The 25,398-nt window shown below is 43.1% G+C and overlaps 1 protein-coding gene across 7 annotated transcripts in view; it reads right to left on the reverse strand.

The window, feature by feature from the left end:
* Window positions 1-5,398: 5,398 nt before the first annotated feature.
* Window positions 5,399-25,398, reverse strand: part of GTF2E2 (general transcription factor IIE subunit 2) — a 79,766-nt gene continuing 59,766 nt past the window's right edge. For 3 of the 7 annotated variants that reach the window (XR_010159477.1, XR_008536680.2, XR_010159473.1), the window contains exons 8-10: window positions 22,281-25,246; window positions 7,164-7,279; window positions 5,399-5,920 (exon numbers count right to left, since the gene is read on the reverse strand). Coding sequence is in view for 1 of the 7 variants with exons in the window: in XM_001168104.4 (XP_001168104.1) it covers window positions 5,804-5,920; window positions 7,164-7,279 (233 nt within the window). In the remaining 6 variants the exon portion in view is untranslated. The remainder of the gene's footprint in view (window positions 5,921-7,163; window positions 7,280-22,280; window positions 25,247-25,398) is intronic. The other 4 variants (XR_010159478.1, XR_010159474.1, XR_010159476.1 and 1 more) reach the window with 3 other exon arrangements.

The following is a 25,398-nucleotide window of genomic DNA, read 5'->3' on the forward strand; positions in this document are numbered from 1 at the left end:
CCACTGCCTTCCAACTTAGTAACTGTAGAAGGCCAAAAGCTTTCCTGGGCCCAGGCTTAGAAGGTCACGCCAGCATGGCTCTCAGGCCCGCCTGATCTGCCTTTGGTCCACCTGTGAGCTCCAACTCATAGGCACCAGAGATTGGCCAAACAGCTAAGGAATGGAGGCTAGTGAGCTCTTAAGGGGTTTTGCTGCCTCGGGACTGCCCGGACTCCATCCCAGCCAGTCACTGGCTGAACACAGTCACCTATGATTTTTTACAGGGGGCCTTGGGATGGATGAGCACCCCAATCTTCCCCATGCTGATGATAGTCATTCATGATGTGCAAATGACAAGTCTGGATGGTATTTACTAATCTAGTGTGACCTCCAGATATATTTCCACTCACCAGCCAGATACCAGCTTCATTAGGGTCTGTGCGAAGTTACCCTTTTTGTCACTCTATTGAACAGGAATGAATGCAGTATGTCTTCTGGAATCAAGAACTTGGAATAGGAAAAAGGCAGGCTGTTTGCTCTTGCTCCCATGCAAAATGTCCCAGTTTGTAGGCTCCAAAAAGATGGTAACTAAGCCCATCTTTTTGTGTGATTACCAAATGAACCCTTGTTAATGTCGAACTGATGCAACTATAAAAGTGGCATCTGAAATTAAATACCATGCTTTCCACGTCTATAACAAAATTACAAATTAAAGGAATATGAAAAGAACCTTGCAATTCACAAAGTGAACACTACATTGCCAATTAATCACACCTGGGCTTCAGACTCAGCTGGACCCAGGGCATGCACATGTGTCCACCCTACTTTCATGGACTAGCTTGCAATTGTTATTGCCCCATCCCTGAATTCTGCGTTCCAATACACAAGAATTCTTGGTGTCTGTCAAGATGACATAAAGAAGTAATTTTTTTTTAAGGGACGGGGTCTCCAGACTGGAGTGCAGTGGCAGATTCACAGCTCACTTGCAGCCTCGAACTCCTGGACTCAAGCCATCCTCCTGCCTCAGCCTCCTGAGTAGCTGGGACTATAGGCGCGTGCCACCATGTCCAAATTCAACTAGTTGTTTCTGAGCGCTTTGGGCAAGACATGATCTGTGCTAAGAATATGGACAGGTTCCCAAAAGCACTCTCACCCACCCAGTTGGAAGGTTCTGGCACACAGTTGCTCTCCTCTCCAGCTCTTAAACCATTCTCTCCACACCCTCATGGCATAAAACAACTTTACAGCCTGCATAGAAAACCTAAGAATATTCATTACCAATGAGGTGTTATTTAAAACACTCATCCTCAAAATATGCCTCTCCTAAAACTCTAATAACTGTGATAATGAAAAACTGTTGTCAGCAATTTGATCAAGAGCACTAAATTAGGAAATTTCAATAACTGCCACTGTAAAGCTATCTGTCCCTGCTGTAGAACATCCCAGATGGAACTAATATTAACTCTTGTGTGAACTGGCCTGGCTCCATAGCTACCCAATCCTGAGAGATGCCAGTGCGCTGTGAGAACTAGGCCCCTCTGCAGCTCTCCAACGAACCTGCCACTTCCCTCTTCCTGACCCTCAGTTCAAACGCATTCCTATTTGGGGACGAGGGAGGAGGGAGCTCTTCCTACAAACCGTAATAATTTGCTGGTAAACATAAAACAGTGAAGGCTTCCATTCTCCACCACTGTTCACATACATCTCACCTATGGACGATCTGAGGGGAAGAGAAAATTCGGGTCCTTGTGGTTCCACTTGTCCAGTTGAGAAATTCACGTGGAACTCTGCCCATGGTCGTTAATTCCAAGTTAGGAACTTGGGCCAAATGCTTAAAGTCAACCCAAACTTCTCTTCTGAGCAAAAAGGGAGGCCTAAATGCAATGAGAAATGATGCACGAGTTAAATAAAAGATTTACCTGGACAAAAGAGCACTTTTTAAAACTAGAACATAAGCCTTGGCATGGGGGCTTGGCAGGCACTTCAAAACCTCACAATCACCACCCACGGGACAAACCTGCTCTTGGCGCTTTTAGAGCTGGTCCCGCCTAAATCAGGATATGGTTCACTCAGTTATCCCCTGCTGGCACCCTTCTGTGTTTTCTTTAAAGGAAAGTCTTTGCCTTTTCTCCCTTGACATGCAAGCCCCACGAAGTTGTGGCCAGATGAAAAGTCACTGGGCTTTCACCAGGGTCTCAGAACCACATGGTTAAGTCACACAAATGTGCTGGTCCCATCCCCAACCAGTGGAGTTGGATTAGTCCCCTCCCCATCTGCTGAAGAGCAGGATCCACATTTAATTCTAATGGAAATCCAGGGAAGCAAAATGCACTGTCGTTCTTTACACTGCAGCCAGAGGGGGCCAACCATACAGGGCCAGGGCCGTCTAGCTCTTGAGTTTCCAGCGGTGCTTCCCCCAACACTCCAGACAGGACAGGGATGGGTGTTCTACGGTCCAGTTAGTCTGAAAAATGGTTTCCAAGAGGTCCTTGGACCATCCCACCACAACTCCCACAGAACACCTTCTCATCTCTCAGGACAAGCCCACAAAAACCACCCTGAGAGACCTCGAACCTGCAGGAAGCTCCAGGAGGGCTGCTCCACCTCGCTGCAGAAGGCGCGGCACCAGGCTGAGCGTGTCAACAGTCAACCAAACCTTAGAAAACCCCAAATCCTCCCCACAAATGAGTGATCTGAAAGTAAAAACCGTGGCTACAGGGAAGAGACACTGAGTCTCATCTTCTATGCCTCAGAAAATCACTATTAACTAAGAATCAGGGAACTGATAAACCAAATGCCCTCATCCCACAAAACCGTCCACACTCACAATCCCATTCTGCTGCTACAGATTTCAAACAGCTCACAGATAAAGACAGGGCTGTCCACTCGCAGTCCCTTGAACGCTGGGGCTGGAAGGAACAGGATATCCCGCGCTGCCTTTCCACTAAGCCTCTGCTCAACAGGTGTCAAGTGCCACTCTGTCCCCTGGGTCCCACCATCATCTGGCCACACTTACAGGCTGTGACAGCAGCAGCCAAATGTTCGGTTTTTACACTCTGTCCAGGCTTGACTACATTTCCCTTAGCTATCCCCTAAAAGCCTCACATCATGGTGATGAATTATAGATCAAATGCACTCCCGACTGTCATACCCTCTTAACTCACCGAGCCGTGCCATTCCCACGTGCTTCTAAATGGCCAGCAGAGCCACCAGAAACGGGCAGAGGCGAGAACATGACTTCAATTTGGTGTTTCTGGTGGATATGTTTTCAGACACCCAGAAGAACTGCGAAGAGACAGCTTCTCTGTATAGCATCCCTCGGAGATGCTGCAGACTTGGTTCCAGGCCATCGCAATAAAGCAAATATCACAGTAAAGTGGGTCACACAAATGTTTTGGTTTCCCAGTGCATATTAAAATGTTTATGCTACATGATAGTAGAAAGTGAGCAATAGCATTATGTCTTAAAGAATCCAATTATATACTTTAATTTAAAAATATATTATTGCTAAAAAAAAAAATGCCAAAAAGTGAGCACGTGCTGTTGGAAAAACGGCACCAACAGATCTGCTTGAAGCAGGGTTCCCACAAACCTTCAATATGGAAAAGAAACTCCACTGTATCTGTGAAGACACATAAAGCAAAGTACAATAAAATGAGGTGTACCTGTAATATGACCGTCCAACACAAGTAACCTTCCATCAATGTTCCCACAAACACTGTATCCCCCTCAACATATCACCAGATGATGCAACCCCAGTACCTTGAGATGGGGTATATGGAGGATTTGCTCTTACATGTAGTAGACTGAGTGGGTCGAGGCTTAACAAAAGAAACTGCAAGTGAATGAGATAAAGCTACGGAATTTTGTTGAGTACAGCAATTTAGTGAGTCACTTCATTTTGCTAGATCTTCATTTCTGAAATGAGTTTTAGACAAAATAACTGAAATCAATTATCAGGCCAGCCCACGAAGTACTGTTGAGCACAGGCATTGCTAGAAGTCACAACCAATAACACAACTGGCAGTAAGCGCCTTATCACAGAGATGGAGAACCTGATCACAGAGCCCACGACGGAGGCCCTGATGCCCATCTCCCTGCAAAGCAGATGAGATGTCCAAACTGCACTTCCAGACCTGGCCCATAAAATAAGATGGAGTGTGAAGATCACAAAAGTAGGTACCAACCTGGAGATAAGCTAACTCTAGATTTTTTTACAGGAAAGCTAGTTTCATGCCGTAAGATATTAAAGCTCTTCCTTACCAGAAAAAAACCTGATACAAAGCAAGACAGGCTGTATTTCCTGTGTTCTAAATTATCGTGGGAACCTCAGTTACATCCTCTCCTGCCATGTTTTGGGGCTTGGAGGTAAGAAAGAGGTAAAGCAAACAGATAACACTGTAAAGGGATGAGAGGTAAGTAGAAAAGAGAAAACAACTGAAAAAGCAAAAAAAGGTTCTTTGTCGTCTGCACAAAGCACTTCCTGCTCTGGGTTTCCATCATGCCTTTTCTGAGAACCAACACCTCGTTTCCTAATCCACTACTATCCCACGCTGTGACGGGAGGACCATGACCACCAGCACAAAGGACCACAGCAGAACATACAGAGTGCAGGTGAGGAAAATGCGAACTTTGCCGTAGAAAGCAGAACCACGTGAATTTCCCGTGAGTCACCCTCACTCTAAAGAACGCTCGCATATTTGGTAATGGCTCTCATGAGCTGGGCCAGTGACAGGGTGACAGAGGGCATCTCCACCAGAACCATCTCGGGTCAGGCCACATGAGGGTGGAGGCGTGGTATAGCTGACGTTCAGGTTGACGAGGAGACACTACAAAGGCTTGCCATCCTGGAATTTACCAAACCCAAGAAGCTGGACACTGATGCTTTTTTTTTTTTTTTTTTTTAAGATGGAGTCTCGTTCTGTCACCAGGCTGGAGTGCAGTGGCACGATCTCAGCAAACTGCAACCTCCGCCTCCCGGGTTCAAGTGATTCTCCTGCCTCAGCCTCCCAAGTAGCTAGGAGTACAGGCACATGCCCCAACGCCCAGCTAATTTTTATATTTTTAGTAGAGACAGGGTTTCACCATGTTGGCCGGGATGGTCTCGATCTTTTAACCTCGTGATCCACCTGCCTCAGCCTCCCAAAGTGCTGGGATTACAGGCGTGAGCCAGCTTTCCCGGCTGACACTGACGCTTCTTTTTAAAAGAAAACATTAACAATGACATCCAGCACATCTTTATTGCTCAGCTTGCTAACAAGCAGCACACCTGTGTTCCAGTGGTGAAATCCATGTGCTCAGCAACACAGTGCAGGCTGCAGGCTTCATCACATCCCCAGCACGTGACCCATGGAAATCAGAGACTGGAGCTGCTTCCTGCCATTTCCGAGAATGAAAAGAAACAGAATTCACTAACATCTTAAAAATCCTTCTACAGTGATTTTATTATAAATATGTTCTTTTGGAATAAACAAATATTGCATTCAAGACTATGGGCAAACTTGCTCTAAAGTAACAAACGAGGAAGAAAGGAACCAGGAACCATTTAGAAGTGGAGAAAAACACAGCAAAGACACCTGCATGCCACGCTCAGTGCCTTTCTCCCAGGGAGTAACAGAAGGTTAACAGGGAACATCACATTGCCCATGAGCCCATTCTACTCAAATAAGCTTTGAGTTTGGTAATTTGCACTTGTTTTGTAAACTGAACTGCTCCTCTCCTCAGCCGCAAGAAGCAGATAGGAAGACAGTCTTCAGACCCCGAGCATCAGCAAGAACACTCTTGATTGTGTATCTGTAACTCTGTTCCAGGGCAAAACTGTTCCCTATTTGCTGGAAGTAATGTCAGAGTAATCCTTCAGCACTCCAGCCAAGTGTTCGTTATGAGTCTTAAAGCGTCGCTTTTTCTGTGAAGCAGGCTTTTTCCTTCTCTGAATAGGAGCCTAAAGGAAAAGGTAAAAACAATTAGAAACAACAGCTGCTCTGAGGGGTGGTGTGGCCAGGATGTTCTGAGCATGCCCAGATGCCAGTGGCTGAGGATGCCAGGTTCGGACCCTTCTCCTGCTCTGCCACCCAGCAGCACACATGGGGCACAGCACACGCCCTGACCAGACGCCGGGCCTCTGTTCCCCTGAGATGCAGATGCCATCGGGAATGAAGGAGCAGGCAGAAAAACCTGCCAAAATGGTTCTAGGCACTAAGTCAAACAAAAGGGACGATGAAGCCCTTCAGCTCTGTCTCTGTCATCAGGTTTAAAAACATATCCACCATTACTGATTTTAAAAAGATCTGAAGAAAATATGGCAAAATCCTGAGAAAGGAGGGGCACATGAAGGTCTGTAATATTCTCTATTCTTTTCTATATACTTGAAATATTAGCATCACATGATGAAAAAAATTAACAAATGAGACAATAATAGGAAATCATGAAGGGCTGCAATTACACTCATTTGTGGAAAGAGATTGACAATAAAGCTTCCCTTTAGGTGAGTCCTAAAAATTCACCAAACACACATGCCCACCCCACACCCCAGAAAGACACAGGTGACAAGCTATGAAGCATGACGGTGGACAAGGAAAGGGGGGAGGAGCACAGCACTGCTAACAAGGGTGCTGGTGAATCATCCCCCTGGGCTTTGTTCTTAGACTACAGATTTTATTTGCTGGTGCAAGGCAATGTAAAAGTCATCATTTAATTACTAACATCCCCTGTGAGCAGGATTTAGAGACTATACGGACAAAAATGTCTGGTTCCTAGAGGACCTGAAAGTTACTATGGCAGAACCAGGCACCAGGATGGCGAGGCTCACGGAGCAGGGGAGGGCCCCGTTCAAGTCTGAAAGGTTGTGCAGATCAAGGCGCAGCCTCCCTTTAAGAATAGGGAGAAGGGCTTGTAGCAGCTTAGAGTGGGAAAGTGGGGAACACACAGGCCCTGGAAGGTTCCATATGGCTACACCTCAAGAGCAGGACTGCTTGGGAGGAGCTGGGTGTAGAAAGGCACTCACAGGCCTGGAGCAGCACCGAGAGCGGGTCTGCAGGCCTGCAATACCTCAGATGTGACCTGGGCTGCAGACACTGAGAAACAATGGCGGGGGAACGACTCCCAGCTCTTCAGAGGGCAGAAAGCGGAGCAGGCTAACAGTTCCCAGGGCAGGGGATTAAGCTGCTTTGCTAGAGATTACGCACCACTTTCTTTGGTCCAGATTCCTGCATGGAAGAAATACCCTGTCGCTTCAGATATTCTTCAATTTTCTCCTCGTCCATGGAATCTACAGTGACACTCCTCCACAGTTTCTGAAATTCTGTATCAAACAGACACTAGTTATTTTACAATCCATTTTTACAAACTATAGCATCTTGATCAAAATCCAGGCTTCAGTGTTATCTCCTCTGGATCCAAATGAGCACATCTGATATGTCATCATGAAACAAGTCAGGGCAGAACATCCACATGCGGGACACGGTGCAAGGAAAGGCCTGGAGACAGAACTGCACCCACACAGCCCCGACAGTGGGGCTGTTTCTTGAGGCCAGCAAATGAGGGCTGCCACAATGAAGCCGCCCTGCTTTCCTGGGCCGTCAACAGCCTCCTTTAATTCCTCTATTTGGGGCTAACAGCTTATTTCCTGCTCAGCTCCCCTAAGCATGATACACTCATTCCTCTCTCATTGATAATAGAAAATAAGAAATGTGTAGGGAGACGGGAAACGAAGTTTCACATGGAAATGAGGTTATTCAACAATTTATCTGCAAAAAAGACTTTTGAAATCAAATAACCTGGGAACTGGTGACTAAGGAGGCATGAAAGGGAAAGGGGGGATGGCTGAAATAGAAACACTGTCTCACCTCCTCTCTGTAATACAAGAAGAAAGGCGACAGTCCTGCCTGCATCTTGTCTTCAGAAACCTGTAGTCCCTCTGCCACATCACTATTTTTGCAACCAAGAGAGACCACAATTGGGAAGCATTCCAAATGAACATTATTTACATCTTACATTCTGCTCCTGAAGACAGGTTCTGATCACTGGTTTCACTTAATTATCAGAAGCTACTTTCAGACACAAAATCCTAAGACTTACACGCTCAGGAACGAAAAAAGGAAAAGCTGAGCCCCAAGGCTTCACAGAGCCTCATACTCACAACTGCCCCACGCACTGAGGGGATGCACCTTCCCTTCCTTTCTTCCCACCCCAGACCCTCACCCAGCGCCGCCCTCCTTTTCTTCCAGAGCCAAGAACTTCCCACGGTCCGTTTACAAATGATAAATGAAATAGGCATCTGATACTGTGCTAGGCCAGATTTCTTTCCTTTTCCCCTTTTCCTTCCTTCCCCCTTTCTCTCTCATTTCAGTACACGCTGCATAAAGCAAATGATGCCCACACAGGCAGGACTCTGGTGATACCATGGAAATCTGTTTACTGCCACCTACCCTGAAGCTTTTCATTGCAGGTGACCAATGGCAAAAGTGGCAAAATCTGCTACAAAGAATTCAACCTGAGCATAAAGTTATTTAAATCCAAAATGTCTCTAACTAAGATTTTTTAATTTCCATAGATACATTAGGGGTTCTTTCTACTACACACCCACTGAACGTTCATCTGCACACATTATGGACATGACCTAACTGATAACAACTGTGTGCATGATTGTCTTGGCCTCTCTAAGCTCCTTGAGAGCAGGGAGCTCTATTTCCATCTTGTTTCCATGATAGTCGGCATATTTCCATCTCGTTTCCATGACAGTCGGCACTGTACCTAGCACATGACAGGTCCTCAGTGATTTGACTACTGAATGTATGAAACACCATCACTGTCTACTACAGCCTAGACAAGACTTCAACGATTTGACTACCGAATGTATGAAATACCATCATTGTCTACTACACCCTAGACAAGACAGACTGTTTTCTTTTTTTAAAATTTATTTATTTTTGAGACAGGGTCTAGTTCTGTTGCCCAAACTGGAAAGCAGTGGCGCAAGCTCAGCTCACTATAACCTCCACCTCCTGGGCTTAAGCAATCCTCCCACCTCAGCCTCCTGAGGAGCTGGGACCAAGGTACACACCACCATGCCCAGCTAAGTTGTTTCTGGGGGGGGTTTTGTGTAGAGATGAGGTTTTACCATGTTGCCCAGGCTGGGCTCAAACTCCTGAGCTCAGGCAATCCATCTGCCTCGGCCTCCCGAAGTGCTGGGATTACAGGTGTCGAGCCACCATGTCTGGCCTATATTTTTCTTTTTACATTTTTTAGACTTTTAAAAAATAATTTTACACTAACAAAAGGGTTACAAAATGAGTACACAGAGTTCCTATATGCCCTTTATCCAGCTTCCCCTAATGTTAACACCTTACATAACTGTATAATTATTGAAACTAACATGGACATATTACTATTAATTCATCAACAGGCCTTACTGAAACTTCACAAGTTTGAAGTGAAACTTCAACTTCACCGATGCTCTTTTCTTGGCCCAGGATCCTGCCTGTCACATCTCTTTGGTCTCCTCCATTCTCTAAGTGTGGCCAGTCTTTGTTTCCCCACTGGTCAGTTGTTTTACAGAACCTTCCATTTGGGTTTGTCTAGTATTTCCTCATTACTAGATTGAGGCTATGCAATTCTGGCAAGAACAACACAGTAACGAGCTTGTGCCCTTCTTGGGGCACAGTAGCAAGCTACATAGTGTCAACATGGACCCGGTAAACGCTGACCATCAGGCAAGGTGTTATCTCTCAGGTTTCTCTGTCATGAAGCTATCAGTTTTTCCTTTGTAGTTAATAATTAATGGAGAGATATTTTCAGACTATATAAATACCGTTTCTCATATTATCACTAATTTTATAATAGCATCCATTGGTAGTGCTTACCTACAAAAATGACTACTTGTAAGTAACTACTGACAAATTATTTCCATCATTCCTTCCATATGTACTAATTAGAATTCTACTATAATAGGCTGGGCACGGTGGCTCATGCCTGTAATCCCAGCACTTTGGGAGGCCGAGGAGGGTGGATCATTCAAGGTCAGGAGTTCAAGACCAGCCTGGCCAACATGGCGAAAATTGTGTCTCTACTAAAAATACAAAAATTAGCTGGGCATGGCAGTGGGTACCTGTAATCCCAGCTACTCAGGAGGCTGAGGCAGGAAAATCACTTGAACCTGGGAGGCGGAGGGTGCAGTGAGCTGAGATTGTGCCACTGTACTCCAGCCTGGGTAACACAGCGAGACTCCATCTCAAAAAACAAAACAAAACAAAAAACACAAAGAGCTGTTCTTTCTTCAGTTCACTGTTTGTTTGTTGAGACAGGGTCTCACTTTGTCACCTAGGCTGGAGTGCAGTGGCACAATCTTGGCTCACTGAAGCCTCAACTTCCTGGGCTCAATCAATCTTCCTCCCTCAGCCTCCCAAGTGGCTGGGACTACAGGCACACACCACCACACCAGGCTAACTTTTGTATTTTTAGTAGAGACAGGGTTTCATCATGTTGCCAAGGCTGGTCTCGAACGTCTAGACTCAAGCGATCCACCTGCCTTGGCCTCCCAAAGTACTGGGATTACCAGCCTGAGCCACTGTGCCCAACCTCCAACTTGTTTTTCAATTATTTAATTTAGCAGACTCATGGATATTACTGTACAGATTTATATCTACATATTTATTACACAGATAATCCATGACGATCAGTATTTATTTATTTATTTATTTATTTATTTATTTATTTTGAGATGGAGTCTCGCACTGTCACCCAGGCTGGAGTGCAGTGGTGCGATCTCAGCTCACTGCAAGCTCCACCTCCCGGGTTCACGCCATTCTCCTGTCTCAGCCTCCCGAGTAGTTGGCACTACAGGCGCCAGCCACCACGCCCAGTTAACTTTTTGTGTTTTTTAGTAGAGACAGGGTTTCACCATGTTATCCAGGATGGTCTCGATCTCCTGACCTTGTGATCTGCCCGCCTCAGCCTCCCAAAGTGCTGGGATTACAGGCGTGAGCCACCGTGCCCAGCCGATGATCAGTATTTATTTTGTGGTTCAAACATCCCAGCTCTAATCACTAAGATTTCCTTCATGTTGGTTCCTATGTCCCTGACTTGCTTTTTTTTTTTTTTTTCCCTCCAGTTTTTCTTCTTTCTCTCACTTTCTGGCGGTACTAAAAGATGTCCCAGGCTCATCTTGTATTTCCCCTCATTTGGAATCAATCATTTCTTCAAGGATTCCTGACTTGTTTTATTATAGAATGGTATTTAAAAACCAAGATCTACATATTTTGGGTTTTTTAAAATAGCAATCTCTTTTTTGAAAACAAAATGATCAAGGGACATCAAATTTAAAGGCAGACACTTTATTATGGCAGAAGACAGCCAAGTATCATGAAAGTCAGGCACACTCTAAACTGTAAGGGTAAATAAAATCAGAACTGATTTAGAAATCTACTCTCTTAGCAGAAAAGAGGAGAAAACAGACTAGAATTTAAAAGCTCAGATTTGATCCTTTCATTTCAAAAGACCCTTCCTTGTCCCACATGAGTTAAGAATAAAAAACTGTGTAACTGCCATAGAAGGGAAGAAAATGAGCCAACTTACCAATGAGGCTTTGCTTAAAATTCCCAAATAACGCACTCACATTTTGTCTGTGCTTAGCCCTTTCCCGTAAATGCAAAAGTAGCACAACAGTGTGGTGCAGGCCTCAGAGCCAGATGGCCTGGCTGTGACCTCAGTTACCACATTTCCTGCACAAAGTGGTGCAAACATCTTAATTTTTCTGCCTCCATTTCTTCATCTGTAAAGTGAGGATAATAATAATACCTGCCTCGCCGAGCGTGGTGGCTCTGTAATCCAAGCACTTTAGGAGGCCAAGGCAGGCGGATCACCTGAGGTCGGGAGTTCGAGACCAGCCTGACCAACATGGAGAAACCCCATCTCTATTAAAAATACAAAATTAGCCAGGCGTGGTGGCACATGCCTGTAGTCCCAGCTACTTGGGAGGCTGAGGAAGGAGAATCGCTTGAGTCTGGAAGGCAGAGGTTGCGGTGAGCCGAGATCACACCATTGCACTCCAGCCTGGGCAACAAGAGCGAAACTCCGTCTCAATAATAATAATAATGATAATAGTAATAATAATACCTGCCTCATAGAATAGTGAGGATTAGAGGAGTTAATAAAGCACTGAAAATAATGCCTGCAAATGAACCAGCATTATCTACACCTATTACTGTTATCATCACCATCTAACACCCATCATAATTTTCTGGGTGCTGGTGTCTTTAATAAAGGCAATATAAAACATTTAAGAAGAGGATCAGCTACTAGACACAAAGTGATGTCATTTATGTAAAGTAGAAGAAACAAAACTTCTAAAAATTTCTTAAAAAGCAAAAACACATACATATTAAATACATCGTAAAGATGTGGAAAATACACACCAATAGGTATCCCCAGAGAAAAGAATACAGTTTGCTTAGAGAATTTTCATTTTTTTGCTCTGCAGACTTGACAAAGGTTTTATTAATAATATGCAGAAATATTTGTGTATTGCTAGTGTAAAATTTTAAAGAAATAACCTAAAAATAAGGAGGATCACATTTACTAATAATTCACGCACTTGCCACTTTTTCTCAGCCCCACATTAGGCTATGGTGTTCTAGTGTTAGCATTAAGGTACATCTTTGCCCTTTAAAAAAAAAAGGCCAGGCCCAGTGGCTCATGCCTGTAATTCCAGAGCTTGGGGAGATGGAGGTGGGAGGACTGCTTGAACCCAGGAGCTCAAGGCCAGCCTGGGCAATATATAGAGACCCCATCTCAAAAATTTAAAAAACAAGCCGGGCATGGTGGTGTTCACTTGTAGTCCCAGCTACTCAGGAGACTGAGGTGGGAAGAGAGCTTTAACCCAGTTTGACGTTGTGAGCTACAATTGTGCCACTGCACTCCAGCCTGGGAGACAAAGAGAGACCCTGTCTCTAAAACAACAACAACAACAAAACCAAATGCAGAATCTCAACGAGCAACACGCCATGCCTTCCTCCCTTTTCCTTTAACAACACGTGTTATTAACGTGACTTTTTATCCTCAAAAGTGTCATTATATCCACTTTGCAGTTCCAGAAAATAGGACATTTCTCGATTTACCTCATCTTCTAGTGATCTTACATTTGAGACACTATCAAAATAATTTCTCGTGTGCTACACAGAAAAATGCACCCCCACTCAAGATGTCCACAACGTAATCCCCAGAACCTGTGAATACATTACCATAAAAGAGACTTTGGTGACTAAGAATCTTGAGATGAGGAGATCTCAAGATTTGGATTCTGAATTGGAAGAATTAATACTGTTAAAATGTCCATACTATCCAAAGTGATCCACAGATTCAATGCAATCCCTATAAAAAATTCCAATGTCATTTTTCACATAAATAGAAAAAATAATTCTAAAAGTCTAATGGAAACACACAAAAAAACTGAATAGCCAAGGCAATCTTGAGCGAAACAAACAAAACTAGAGGCACCACACTACTTCAAACTATATTACAATGCTACGGTAATCAAAACAGCATGGGACTGGCATAAACAAAAGCCCAGTAATGAACCCATGCATTTACAATCAGCTGATCTTTGACAAAGGTGCCAAGAACACACAATGGGAAAAGGACAGTCTCTTCAATAAAGGGTGTCGGGAAAACTGAATATCCACCATGCAGGAGAATGAAATGAGACCACTGTCTCATACCATATAGAAAAATCAACTCAAAATGGATTGAAGACTTAAACATAAGACCTGAACCTGTGAAAATACTACAAGAAAACACAGGGAAAACAACACAACACTGGTCAGGGCAATCATTTTTTGGATTTGACCCCAAAAGTTCAGGCAACAAAAGCAAACATAGACAACTGGGATTACAACAAACCAAAAAGCTTCAGCATGGCAAAGTAAACAGACTGAAGAGACAACCTACAAACTGGGAGAATATATTTGCAAGCAATACATCTAATATGGGTTTAATATACAAAATATAGGGCAGGTGCCACAACTCATGCCTATAATCCCAGCACTTTGGGAGGGCGAGGCAGGAAGATTGCTTGAGCCTAGGAGTTCGAGACCAGCCTGGGCAATATAGTGAGACCTCGTCTCTACAAAAAATGTTTTAAGATTAGCCAAGTTTGGCGGTGCATATCTGCAGTCCCAGCTACTCAGGAGGCTAAGATGACAGAATCACTTCAGCCTGGGAGGTGGAGGCTGCAGTTAGCTGAGATCATGCCGCTGCATTACAATCTGGGCAACAAAATGAGACGCTGCCTCCAAAAAAGAAAAAAAAATTATATATATTTTCCATATATATGGAACTCAAAATAATAGCAAAAAAAAAAAATAACCTGATTTAAAAATTGGCAAAAGATCTGAATATTGTCTGAAAATTCAGAAATCCTGAAATGTCAGAAATATTCAGACATTTCTCAAAAGAAGATATACAAATGAGGCCAGGCACAGTGGCTCATGCCTATAATCCCAGCACTTTGGGAGGCCAAGGCATGTGGATCACCTAAGGTCAGGAGTTCGAGACCAGCCTGGCCACCATGGCAAAACCCCATCTCTACTAAAAATACAAACTCAGCTGGGCGTGGTGGCGGGCACCTGTAATTCCAGCTACTTGGGAGGCTGAGGCAGGAGAATTGCTTGAACCCAAGATATGGAGGTTGCAATGAGCCAAGACCGCGCCACTGCACTCCAGCCTGGGTGACAGAGCAAGACTCCGTCTTAAAAAAAAAAAAAAAACACACACACACAAATGACCAACAGATATATTGCTCATCATTGCTAATCATTAGGGAAATACAAATCAAAACCACAATGATTTCCAACTGGGGCAGAGACTTAAAGGAAAAAGGAGAAAGAGAAGTACAATGAGCCATCACTTCACACCTGTGAGAATGGTTATCCTCAAAAAGACAAAAGATAACATGCACTGATGAGGATGTAGCAGAGGGAACACCTGTACACTGTTGGTGGAAATGTAAATTGGTGTAGCCATTATGGAAAACTGTATGGAGTCCCCCCCAAAAACTAATAACTAGATTATCATTTGATCCAGCAATCCCACTTCTGGATATTTATTCTAAGGACTTGAACTTAGTATGTTGAGGAGATGCTTGCACTCCCATGTTCACTGCAGCATTATTTACAACAGTCAAGATAAAGACTCAGTCTAAGTGTGTATCAACAGATGAACGGATAACAAAAATATAATATATATACACACAATGGAATTCTATTAGCCTTAAAAAAGAAAGGAATTCTGTCATTTGCAACAACATGAATAAACCTGGAGGACATTGTTAAATGAAATAAGCCAGGCACCAAATGACAAAAACCGCATGTTTTCACCTTTACGTGGAATCTAAAACAATCAGAACTCAACAGAAGCAGAGAGTAAGTAGAATGATGGCTACTAGAGGCTAGGAGAAGGGGAATGAGGAGGTGTTGGTCCAAAGGAAAAGGAATCTTGAAAGGCAGGTTATCCTGGATTATTTAAGCAGACCTAATGTAATCACAAGGGTCCTTATAAAGGAAAGAGGCAGGCAAGAGAGCCTGAGTCAAGGCGGAAGCAGAGGTCAGAGTGATGCTGGGACACAAGCCAAGAAATTCGGGCAGCCTCTGGAAGCTGAAAAGGCAAGGAAACGAATTCTTCCCATGAGTATCCAGAAGTGCAGCCCTCCTTATCCATTTAAGACTTCTGACCTCCAGAACAGTAAGATAATACGTTTGTGTTGTTTTAAGCCATGAAGTTTGTAGCAACATCTTACAGCAGCAACAGGAAACTAATACACACTGCTTGAAAATTTTCTTTTTAAAAAAGTACTGGCCTGGCCAGGCACAGTGGCTCACGCCTGTAATCCCCAGCACTTTTGGAGGCTGAGGCAGGTGGATCACAAGGTCAGGAGTTTGAGACCAGCCTGACCAACATGGTGAAACCCCATCTCTACTAAAAATGCAAAAAAAAATTATCCGGGCGTGGTGGCAAACGCCTGTAATCACAGCTACTCAGGAGGCTGAGGCAGGAGAATCGCTTGAATCCAGGAGGCAGAGGTTGCAGTAACCAAGATCGCACTACTGCACTCAAGCCTGCTGACAAAGCGAGACTCCACCTCAAAAAAAAGAAAAAAGTATTGGCGCGGTGCAATGACTCACACCTGTAATCCCAGTACTTTGGGAGGCCAAGGTGGGAGGATCACTTGAAGCCAGAAGTTCAAGACCAGTCTGGGCAAAAGCGAGACCTCCATCTCTACCAAAAAAAAATTTTAAATAATAAATTGGCCAGACATGGAGGCATATGCCTGTAGTCCCAGCTAAGAGACTGAGGTGGGAGGATGGCTTGAGTCCAGGGGAGTTCAAGGCTGCAGTGAGCTATGACTGTGCCATTACATTCCAGCCTGAGCAACAGAGCAAGATGCTGTCTTAAAAATAAAAAATAAATTTTAAGTATAACTTAAGCAGGCAGGATTATAAAGACAAGTGCCACTTCATCCTCAACATTTCAACAAGTATTTCTTGAGAATTCTGTCACTAACACAGTATGACCTGCTGTCTGGACATCTGTAAAGAACAGGCATCGTCTGCCCAAATCTGTGCAGCAGAGGCTGGACAGAATGAGAAGAACTTGGCAGCACTTGCTGTTCTTGGTGATCCTGCTGAAATCTACACTGAGCAATTGCACTTTTTACTCGGGATAAACACCAGACACCAAAACAAGAAGGGGAGAAGCCGTGGGGTAACTCTTTACCTTGAAAACTGCTTTACAATGGGAGAAACACCATATTCTTTTGAACAACTACTTTAAATTGTCCTTTTATTTTACTAAGGTATAATTTATGAAAATTAAAATCCTGCACATTTTACTGTACAATTCCTGGAGTTTTGACAAGCATATGATCATGCTAACACCACCATGATAATGATATAGACAGTTCCACAACCGCAAATCACCCTATGCTCCTCTACAGTCACTCTCTCCACGGGCAGCCCCTGATCTGTTTCTATGGTTCTGTTTCCCAGGAATATCATAAACATATAAATAAAATCACACAGCATGTCCCTTTCGAATCTGGCTTCCCTCATGAGGCATGATGCCTCTGAGATTCATCCATGTTGTTGGAATGTCAGTCCTTTGTTCCTTTTCATTGCTGAGTTGTATTCCACTGTAAGTATGTGCCACAGTTAAGGGGAAGTTAAGGGACAGTTAAAGGATGTGAGTTGTTTCCAGTTGTTGGTGGTTATGAAGAAAGCCAGTATAAATACCCATGAATTTTATGTGAATTTGGGTTAACACCCAAGAGTGGGATGGCTGGGTTATACAGTAGTATATATTACAATGTAGAGATCTATACCTACTATTTAGCTTTCTAAAGGACACTGGACCCACGTCTCACACCATAAACAAAAACTCTAACTCCTAGAGGAAAAAACTCTAACTCCTAGAGGAAAAAACAGAAGTAAATCTTCATGATCTTGGATTAGGCAATGGTTTAGACATGACACCAAAAGCACAAGCAGCAAAAGAAATAAAGATAAAGGACTTGATTGAAATTAAAAACTTTTTGGTTTTTTTTTTGAGACAGAGTTGCACTCTGCCACCCAGGCTGGAGTGCAGTGGCACAATCTCAGCTCACTACAACCTCACCCTCCCAGGTTCAAGTGATCCTCCTGCCTCAGCCTCCCGAGTAGCTGGGATTACAGATGGGGACCACCATGCCCAGCTAATTTTTGTATTTTTAGTAGAGACAGGGTTTTGCCATGTTGGCCAAGCTGGTCTCGAACTCCTAACCACGTATGATCCACCTGCCTCGGCCTCTCAAAGTGCTGGGATTACAGGTGTGAGCCACTGCGCCTGGCCCAAAATTAAAAACTTTTATACCTCATAAGACACCATCAAGAAAGTGAAAAGACAACCCACAGAATGGAAAAAAAAATCTGTAAAGCATGTATCTCACAATGGCCTTGTATCCAGAATAAAGAATTCTTACAGCTCTGTAATAAAAGCACAAAACAATTTTTTAAATGGACAAAGGATTTCAATACACATTTTGCCAAATGAAATATACAGATGGACCGGATGTGGTGTTTCACACCTATAATTCCAGCACTTTGAAAGGCCACGGCAGGAGGATTACTTGAGGCCAGGAGTTCAAGGTCAGCCTGGGCAACAGAGTAAGACCCTGCCTCTATAAAAAATTAAAATATTACCCAGGTACCGTGGCACACCTGTTGCCCTAGCTACTCAGGAGGCCGAGAAGTGAGGATTGCATGACCCTAAGAGCTTGAGGCTGCAATGAGTTATGATCGCATCACTGCACTCCAGCCCAGGAAACAGAGTGAGACCCTGTTTCTACAGTAAAAAAATAAAATAAAAATAAAATAAAATATAAAATGGCCAATCAGCACATAAAAAGATGTTCAACATCATTAGTCATTAGGGAAATGCAAATCAAAATCACAGTAACACTTCACATCCACCAGGATGGCTAAAATCAGTGTCGGCAAGGGTGTGGGGAAAGCAGAACCTTCCTAAGTTGCTGGTGAGAATGTAAATTAATGTAGCTGCTTTGCAAAATAGTATGACAATTCCTCAAAAAGGTAACCACAGAATTACCATATGATGTAGCAATTCTACTCCTAGGTATATACCTAAGAGAAATGAAAACACGTGTCCACACAAAAATTTGTATAGGTATGTTAATAGCAGTATTATTCACAACAGCCAAAAAGTGGAAAAACCCAAATATCCATCAACTGATACATGAAAAGTGTATGGCCATACAATAGAATTTTTTTTTTTTACTATAAGCACTTAATGCTCTTTATTTCCCTATAAGCACTGCTATAGCTGCATCCCATGAATTTTGATACACTGTGCTTTCACTTTCATTTAATGCAACAATGTTTTTACCTCCCTGTGATTTCCTCCTTGAACCATAGGTTAGTTAAAGGTATTTAATTTCAGGCTGGGTGTGGTGGCTCACATCTGTAATCCTAGCACTCTGGGAAGCTGAGGTAGGCAGATCACTTGAGCCTAGGGGTTCAAGACCAGACTGGGCAACACTGCAAAATCCCATCTCTACAAAAAAATACAAACATTAGCCAGGCATGGTGACACACACCTGTAGTCCTAGCTACTTGGGAGGCTGAGGTAGGAGGATCGCCTGTGCCCAGGGAGGTCAAGGCTGCAGTGAGCTGTGATCATGCCACTGCACTCCAGCCTGTACAGTGAGACTCTGTCTCAAAAAATACACAAATAAAATAATTTCCAAATGGACAGTCTCCAAATATAGCTACTAGCTCTGTTATTGATTTCTAGCCTAATTCCATTACAGCTCACACACATCGTTCACGTATAGTCAGCCTTTGGTATCCATGGGGGATTGGTTCCAGGACTCATACAGATACCAAAATCTACAGATGCTCAAGTCTCTGATATCAAATGGTATAGTATCTACATATAACCTATGCCTATCCTCCCATGCACTTTAAATAATCTCTGGATTACTTACAATGCCTGGTACAATTTAAACACCATGTAAATAGTTATACTGTATTGTTTAGGGAATAATGACAAGGAAAACGTCTGTATGTGTTTAATAAAGACACAATTTTTTTCCAAATATTTTCAGTCTATAGTTGGTTGAATCCACAGATGCAGAACCAAAAGACATGGAGGGCCAATGGTACTTTCAATTCTTTCAAATACAATTAAAGCTTGTTTTGTGGGCTAGAATACCATCCATCTTGGTGAATATTCCAGATGAACTTGAAAACATACGCACAGGGCCAGGCACAGTGGCTCACGCATGTAATCCCAGCACTTTGGGAGGCTGAGGCAGGCGGGTCACTTGAAGCCAGGAGTTTGAGACCAGCCTGACCTGAAACCCCGTCTCTACTAAAAATACAAAAATTAGCCAGGTGTGGTGGCACATGCCTGTAGTCCCAGCTACTCAGGAGGCTGAGGCAGGAGAATCACTTGAACCTGGGAGGAGGCTGCAGTGAGCTGAGATCACGCCATTGCACTCCAACCAGGGCAACAAGAGTGAAACCTGTCTCAAAAGAGAAAAAAAGGAAAATACATGCACAGTATTCTGCTGCTGCAGGACGGTCTGTTCTATAAATCCCAATTAGGTCAAATTAGTTGATGGTGCTCTTCCGGACTTCTATATCGTAATTTTCCATCTATCTGTTCAATCAACTACTGAAAGAGGAATGCTGTAGTCTAACTGTGGATGTATGTATTTCTCCTTTTAGTTTCATCCATTTTTAATTCATGTATTTGGAAGGCCTGTTGTTAGATATATAGGTATTTAGGACTATTATGTACTCTTGGAGAATTGATACTTTTACCATTATGTAACGTCCTTTTTCTTTTTGAGACAGGCTGTGGCTCCGTCACCCAAACTGGAGTGCAGTGGCACAGTCATGGCTTATTGCAACCTCCAACTCCTGGGTTCAGGTGATCCTCCCACCTCAGCTTCCTGAGTAGCAGAAACTACAGGTGCACACCACCACACCAGGCTGAGTTTTTATTTTTTGTAGAGACGAGGTTTCGCCACGTTGCCCAGGCTGGCCTCAAGCGATCCTCCTGCCTCAGCTTCCCAAAGTGCTGGGATCACAGGTGTGAGCCACCATGCCCGGCCCATGTCCTTCTTTAATCCTTGGTAATTTTCCTGGCCCTGAAATCTACTCTGTCTGATATTAATATAGCCACCCTAGCTTTCCTGATAGTGTTTGCACAGTATATCATTTTACATGCTTTTACTTTTAACCTGTCTATATTTATTTTTTATTTTTTTATCTTTCTTTCGAGATGGAGTCTTGCTCTGTCACCCAGGCTGGAGTGCAGTGGAGCAATCTTGGCTCACTGCAGCCTCCGCCTCTTGGGATCAAGACATTCTCCTGCCTCAGCCCCCCAAGTAGCTGGGATTATAGGCGCATGCCACCACACTCAGCTAACTTTTGTATTTTTAGTAGAGATGAGGGTTTCACCATGTTGGCTAGGCTGGTCTTGAATTCCTGACCTCAGGTGATCTGCCCACCTCGGCCTCCCAAAATGCTGGGACTACAGGTATGAGCCACCGCACCTGGCCTAACCCATCTATATTTAAAGTGAGTTTCTTTTTTTTTCTTTTTTTAGACAGAGTCTCCCTCTGTCGCCCAGGCTGGAATGCAATGGCACGATCTCAGCTCACTGCAACCTCCACCTCCCCAGCTGAAGCGATTCTACTGCCTCAGCCTCCTGAGTAGCTGGGCTTACTGGCACGCACCACCACGCCTGGCTAATTTTGGTATTTTTAATAGAGACAGGGTTTCACCATGTTGGTCAGGCTGGTCTTGAACTTCTGACCTAAAGTGGCCTACAGTGGGTTTCTTATAGACAGTATATACTAGACAGCTGCAGGAATGGATCTTTAAAAAAAAAAAAAAAGTGGCCAGGCACGGTGGCTCATGCCTATAATCCCAGCACTTTGGGAGGCCAAGGTGGGAAGATCGCCTGAGGTCAGAAGTTCGAGACCAGCCCGACCAACATGAAGAAATCCTGTCTCTACTAAAAATACTAAATTAGACGGGCGTGGTGGTGTATGCCTGTAATCCCAGCTACTGGGGAGGTGAGGCAGGAGAATCACTTGAACCCAGTAGGTGGAGGTTGCGGTGAGCCGAGATCACACCACTGCACTCCAGCCTGGGCAACAAGAGCAAAACTCCATCTCAAAAAGAAAAAAAAGTATATACTAGAGTCTTGCTTTTGCACCCAAGCTGAAAAATAGTGTGTTTAGACCATTTACATTTAACACAATGATTAATGCAGTTGGAATAAAGGCTATAATCTTCACCACTGTTTCTATTTGTTCCATCTGCTCCTTGTGTTTTCCTTCTGTCTCCGTGTTCATTTAGATTAGCTGGATACATTTGTATGATTCCATTTTATCTCCACTATTGGCTTATTACATTTTTTTCAAAAAATGTTTTTAGTGGTTGACCTAGGTTTACAACATACATATTTAATCAATCAGAGCCTGGCTTAGAGTAAGTCATAGCATTTCATATGTCATGTAAAGACATTAGAACAGTATACTAGACCAATTATTGATCCCTTCTGACCTTTGAGCTAATTTGTCATAAATTTTATTTCCCATAACACGCCCTAAACACAAAATATATTGTTAATATTTTTGATTTATGGTCATCTTTCAGAGAAATTAGAAAAATATTTTTAAATAATAAAAACTCTATCTCCTAGAAACGTATTTGTATAGATCCAAATGTCTAATGTCATACCTCTTCTTCCTGAACAACTTCCTTTAATATTTCCAGTAGTGCAGGTCTGATGGCAATGAATTCTCTCCATTTCTGTTTCTCTGAGAGAGCATTTGTCCTTCATTTCTGTAAGATTATTTTTGCCGGATGCAGTTGCTCACACCCGTAATCCTAACACTTTGGGAGGCTGAGGAGGGCAGACTGCTTGAGCCCAAGAGTTCAAAACCAGCCTTGGCAACATGGTGAAACTCCATCTCTACTAGAAATACAAAAAAATTAGCTAGATGTAGTGGCATGTACCTGCAGTCCTAGCTACTCAGGAGGCTGAGATGGGAGGATGAATTGAGCCCTGGAGGCAGAGGTTGTAGTGAGCCAAGATTGCACCACTGCACTCTAGCCTGGGCCACAGAGTCAGACAAGAAAAAAGAAAAGAAAGGAAAGGAAAAGGGGAAGGGGAAGGGGAAGGAAAAGAAAAAAGAAAAGAAGAGAAAAGAAAAGAAAAGATTGTTTTTGCTGTGTACGGAATTCTGGGTTGAAAGGATTTTCTCCCTTTTGGCCATTTAAAGATGTGCTTGCTGCATTATCTTTCGGTCTGCATGGGTTCTAATAAGAACCCTGCATTCTTTTTTTCCTCTGGAATTAGTCTCTTTCCTCCGACTGCCTTCAATATTTTCCATCTTTCATATTCTGCAGTTTGAATATGATATGCCTCGGTGTTTTTCTGTCATTTGCCTGGTTTGGGGGATGATCTATTGGTGTTCTCTGAGCTTCACAGATCTTTGGTGTCCATCATTAATTTTAGAAAATTCTTGGTCATTACATCTTCAAGTATTTCTTCTGCCCCGTTTTCTTTCTTTTCCTTCTCAGACTTTACAAATTCAGACCACTTGATATTGTCTCACAGCTCATGGGTTCTCTGCCCTATTTTTTTCACACTTCAGCTGTATTCAAGTTCACAGACTCCTTCTTTGGCTACACCAAGTTTAATAATGAGCTTGTTGAAGACATTTTTCACCTATGTTACTGTCATTTTCATTTTTAGCCTTTATTTTATTTTCTTACAGTGTCTATCTCTCTGCTGAAATATCCTACCTGACCATACAAGTTGCCTGCCTTTTCTACTAGAGATTTTAACATACTGAACAGTTATTTTAGATTCCATGTCTGGTAGTTCCAAAGAATTTGGTCTTAAAAATGTCCTGTCTCAATTCCATGTCTGGTAGTTCCAAAGAATTTGGTCTTAAAAGTGTCCTGTCTCAATAGTGTGTTGTTCTTCCTTCCTTCTTTTTATGCCTCAAAAACTTTTTTGAAAGCAGGATATCCTTTGTAAGACAGCTAAGACTGAGGTAAATAGTTTTTATGCCTGGGAAATGGGCCCGCCTTTCCTTCTGCCAGATCTTTAGTGTGTGGAGGTTGAGTCAATCTATTGTCAGAACAGAAGCGTGGTTTGGAATTTGTTGCTGCCATGGTTACCCACAATGTACCACCAGATTCGAACTGTGTTAGGGGAGTGGCTGGTTTGCCAGAGGATGTTTTCCTCAGTGTCTGTTCGACCTTCAGCTTTTTTGGTCTTCCTTTTACGCTGCATCTGAGCTGGTCTGCCTCCACGTTCTTGCGCCTCGCACCGATCTCCAGTGTCACCTGTCAGTCCACAGCTGTTAGCCTCGTATGGGTGGGAAGATTCTCTGACATTAGGATTAAGCCTTGGTCTTGGGCAAACACTGTCTTCCTTGGTGACCGGGGTGTGGCCTTCTCAGTGCTCCTGCCCTTTCTCCTCCACTAAAGTTCTGGGCCTAGCACATATTCCTGTCCCTCGCCAAGGACGAAAGACTTTTTTTCTGTTCTCTTTCCACAGTGGTTTAAGGCTCTTATCTCATAGGAGCAAAGAAGGGAAGAAGGACTCAGACACGGCTTCGTGTCTTTCCAAAAGGATCTACTGTCCCTCTCCTCCAGGGGGAACAGTAAGGGACACTTTCTCAGTACCCACACCCTTGCCTCAATCTTTTTTGTAAGCATCCAGTGAAATCTGTGGAGAAGAGCCTGTGAGTGGATACAAACTCCCCGTGTCTGCAGCCCCCCAGGCGATCTCTGTTTTCTTGCTGGTCCACACTAAGTTCATTAAATTTTAACTGAATTCTCCTGCGGGATGTTCACTTTGTCTGTCTCAGGTAAACAAGTGCTCAGGTCTTACCTTTCCAAGGGGGTGCCTGTCTCTCCTTACAGTTTGGGTTAGGAGGTTGTCCTGCAACCTCAGCTCACTGATGAATTCAAGAAGATATCAGCATGCAGACTTCTGGGGTTTGTTGTTGCTGTCAAGGTAGGAACGATGCTCTCTCTAGCTTTCTCCATTCTAAGTAGAAGCTAAAAGTCCCCAACTATCTGCTTTTCAGCCAAACTTTAAAGGCTGTTTAATGAATGTGGCTAGCTTTGCTCACTATAGGCATATATGAAAGAAAATAATTTCAGGTCAAACTTCCAACTCAGCAACAAAAATATCTCTGTAATCCCAATAAAGCATGCAAAATTACTGTTTTAAAATGTAGGCAATAGCCAGAATTTTACATGTCAAACTTATTATTATAGCTGTTAAAGAAACTATATCCTACCAAAGAATAGTTCTGGTATTTTGATCATCAATTTGTTAAGTTCTAATTTATCAACATGTGAAAACTGTATCCATTTCTTTAGAATAAGTATTACATATCTGTCCAACAAGTCAACTGTGTACTTCTCTCTGTATAACAATAAAGGCAAAATGGGAAAAAAGTACATAGGAAAAACATACCTTTTACTCACTGGTTAATTTCATTCAATACACTTTCTACCACTGCAAAATTTCAGTTCCTTGAAGACAGAAATTTCTTTGCCTTTCTACCTGATATGCAAAGAAGCTTACATACTGCGGACCTCTTATGACACAATCGCAGAGGTAATATTACCTACTTAAATAGTGGCAGCAATGGTCTGGAAAGCTGATCTGTATATTACTGTATAGAAAGAACACACAACACTATAAATTTTCATGGCACAATAGAACTGAAAGTACACTTTAAAATTTTTAATTTAACTAGTTCCTTTTGTTTAAAGTCACTTGAGCTATTTTCAGAGAAAAACCCTGAATAAAAACTCTTCAATTTTT

Source organism: Pan troglodytes, chromosome 7, assembly GCF_028858775.2.
Source record: "Pan troglodytes isolate AG18354 chromosome 7, NHGRI_mPanTro3-v2.0_pri, whole genome shotgun sequence".
Classification (NCBI taxonomy): domain Eukaryota; kingdom Metazoa; phylum Chordata; class Mammalia; order Primates; family Hominidae; genus Pan; species Pan troglodytes.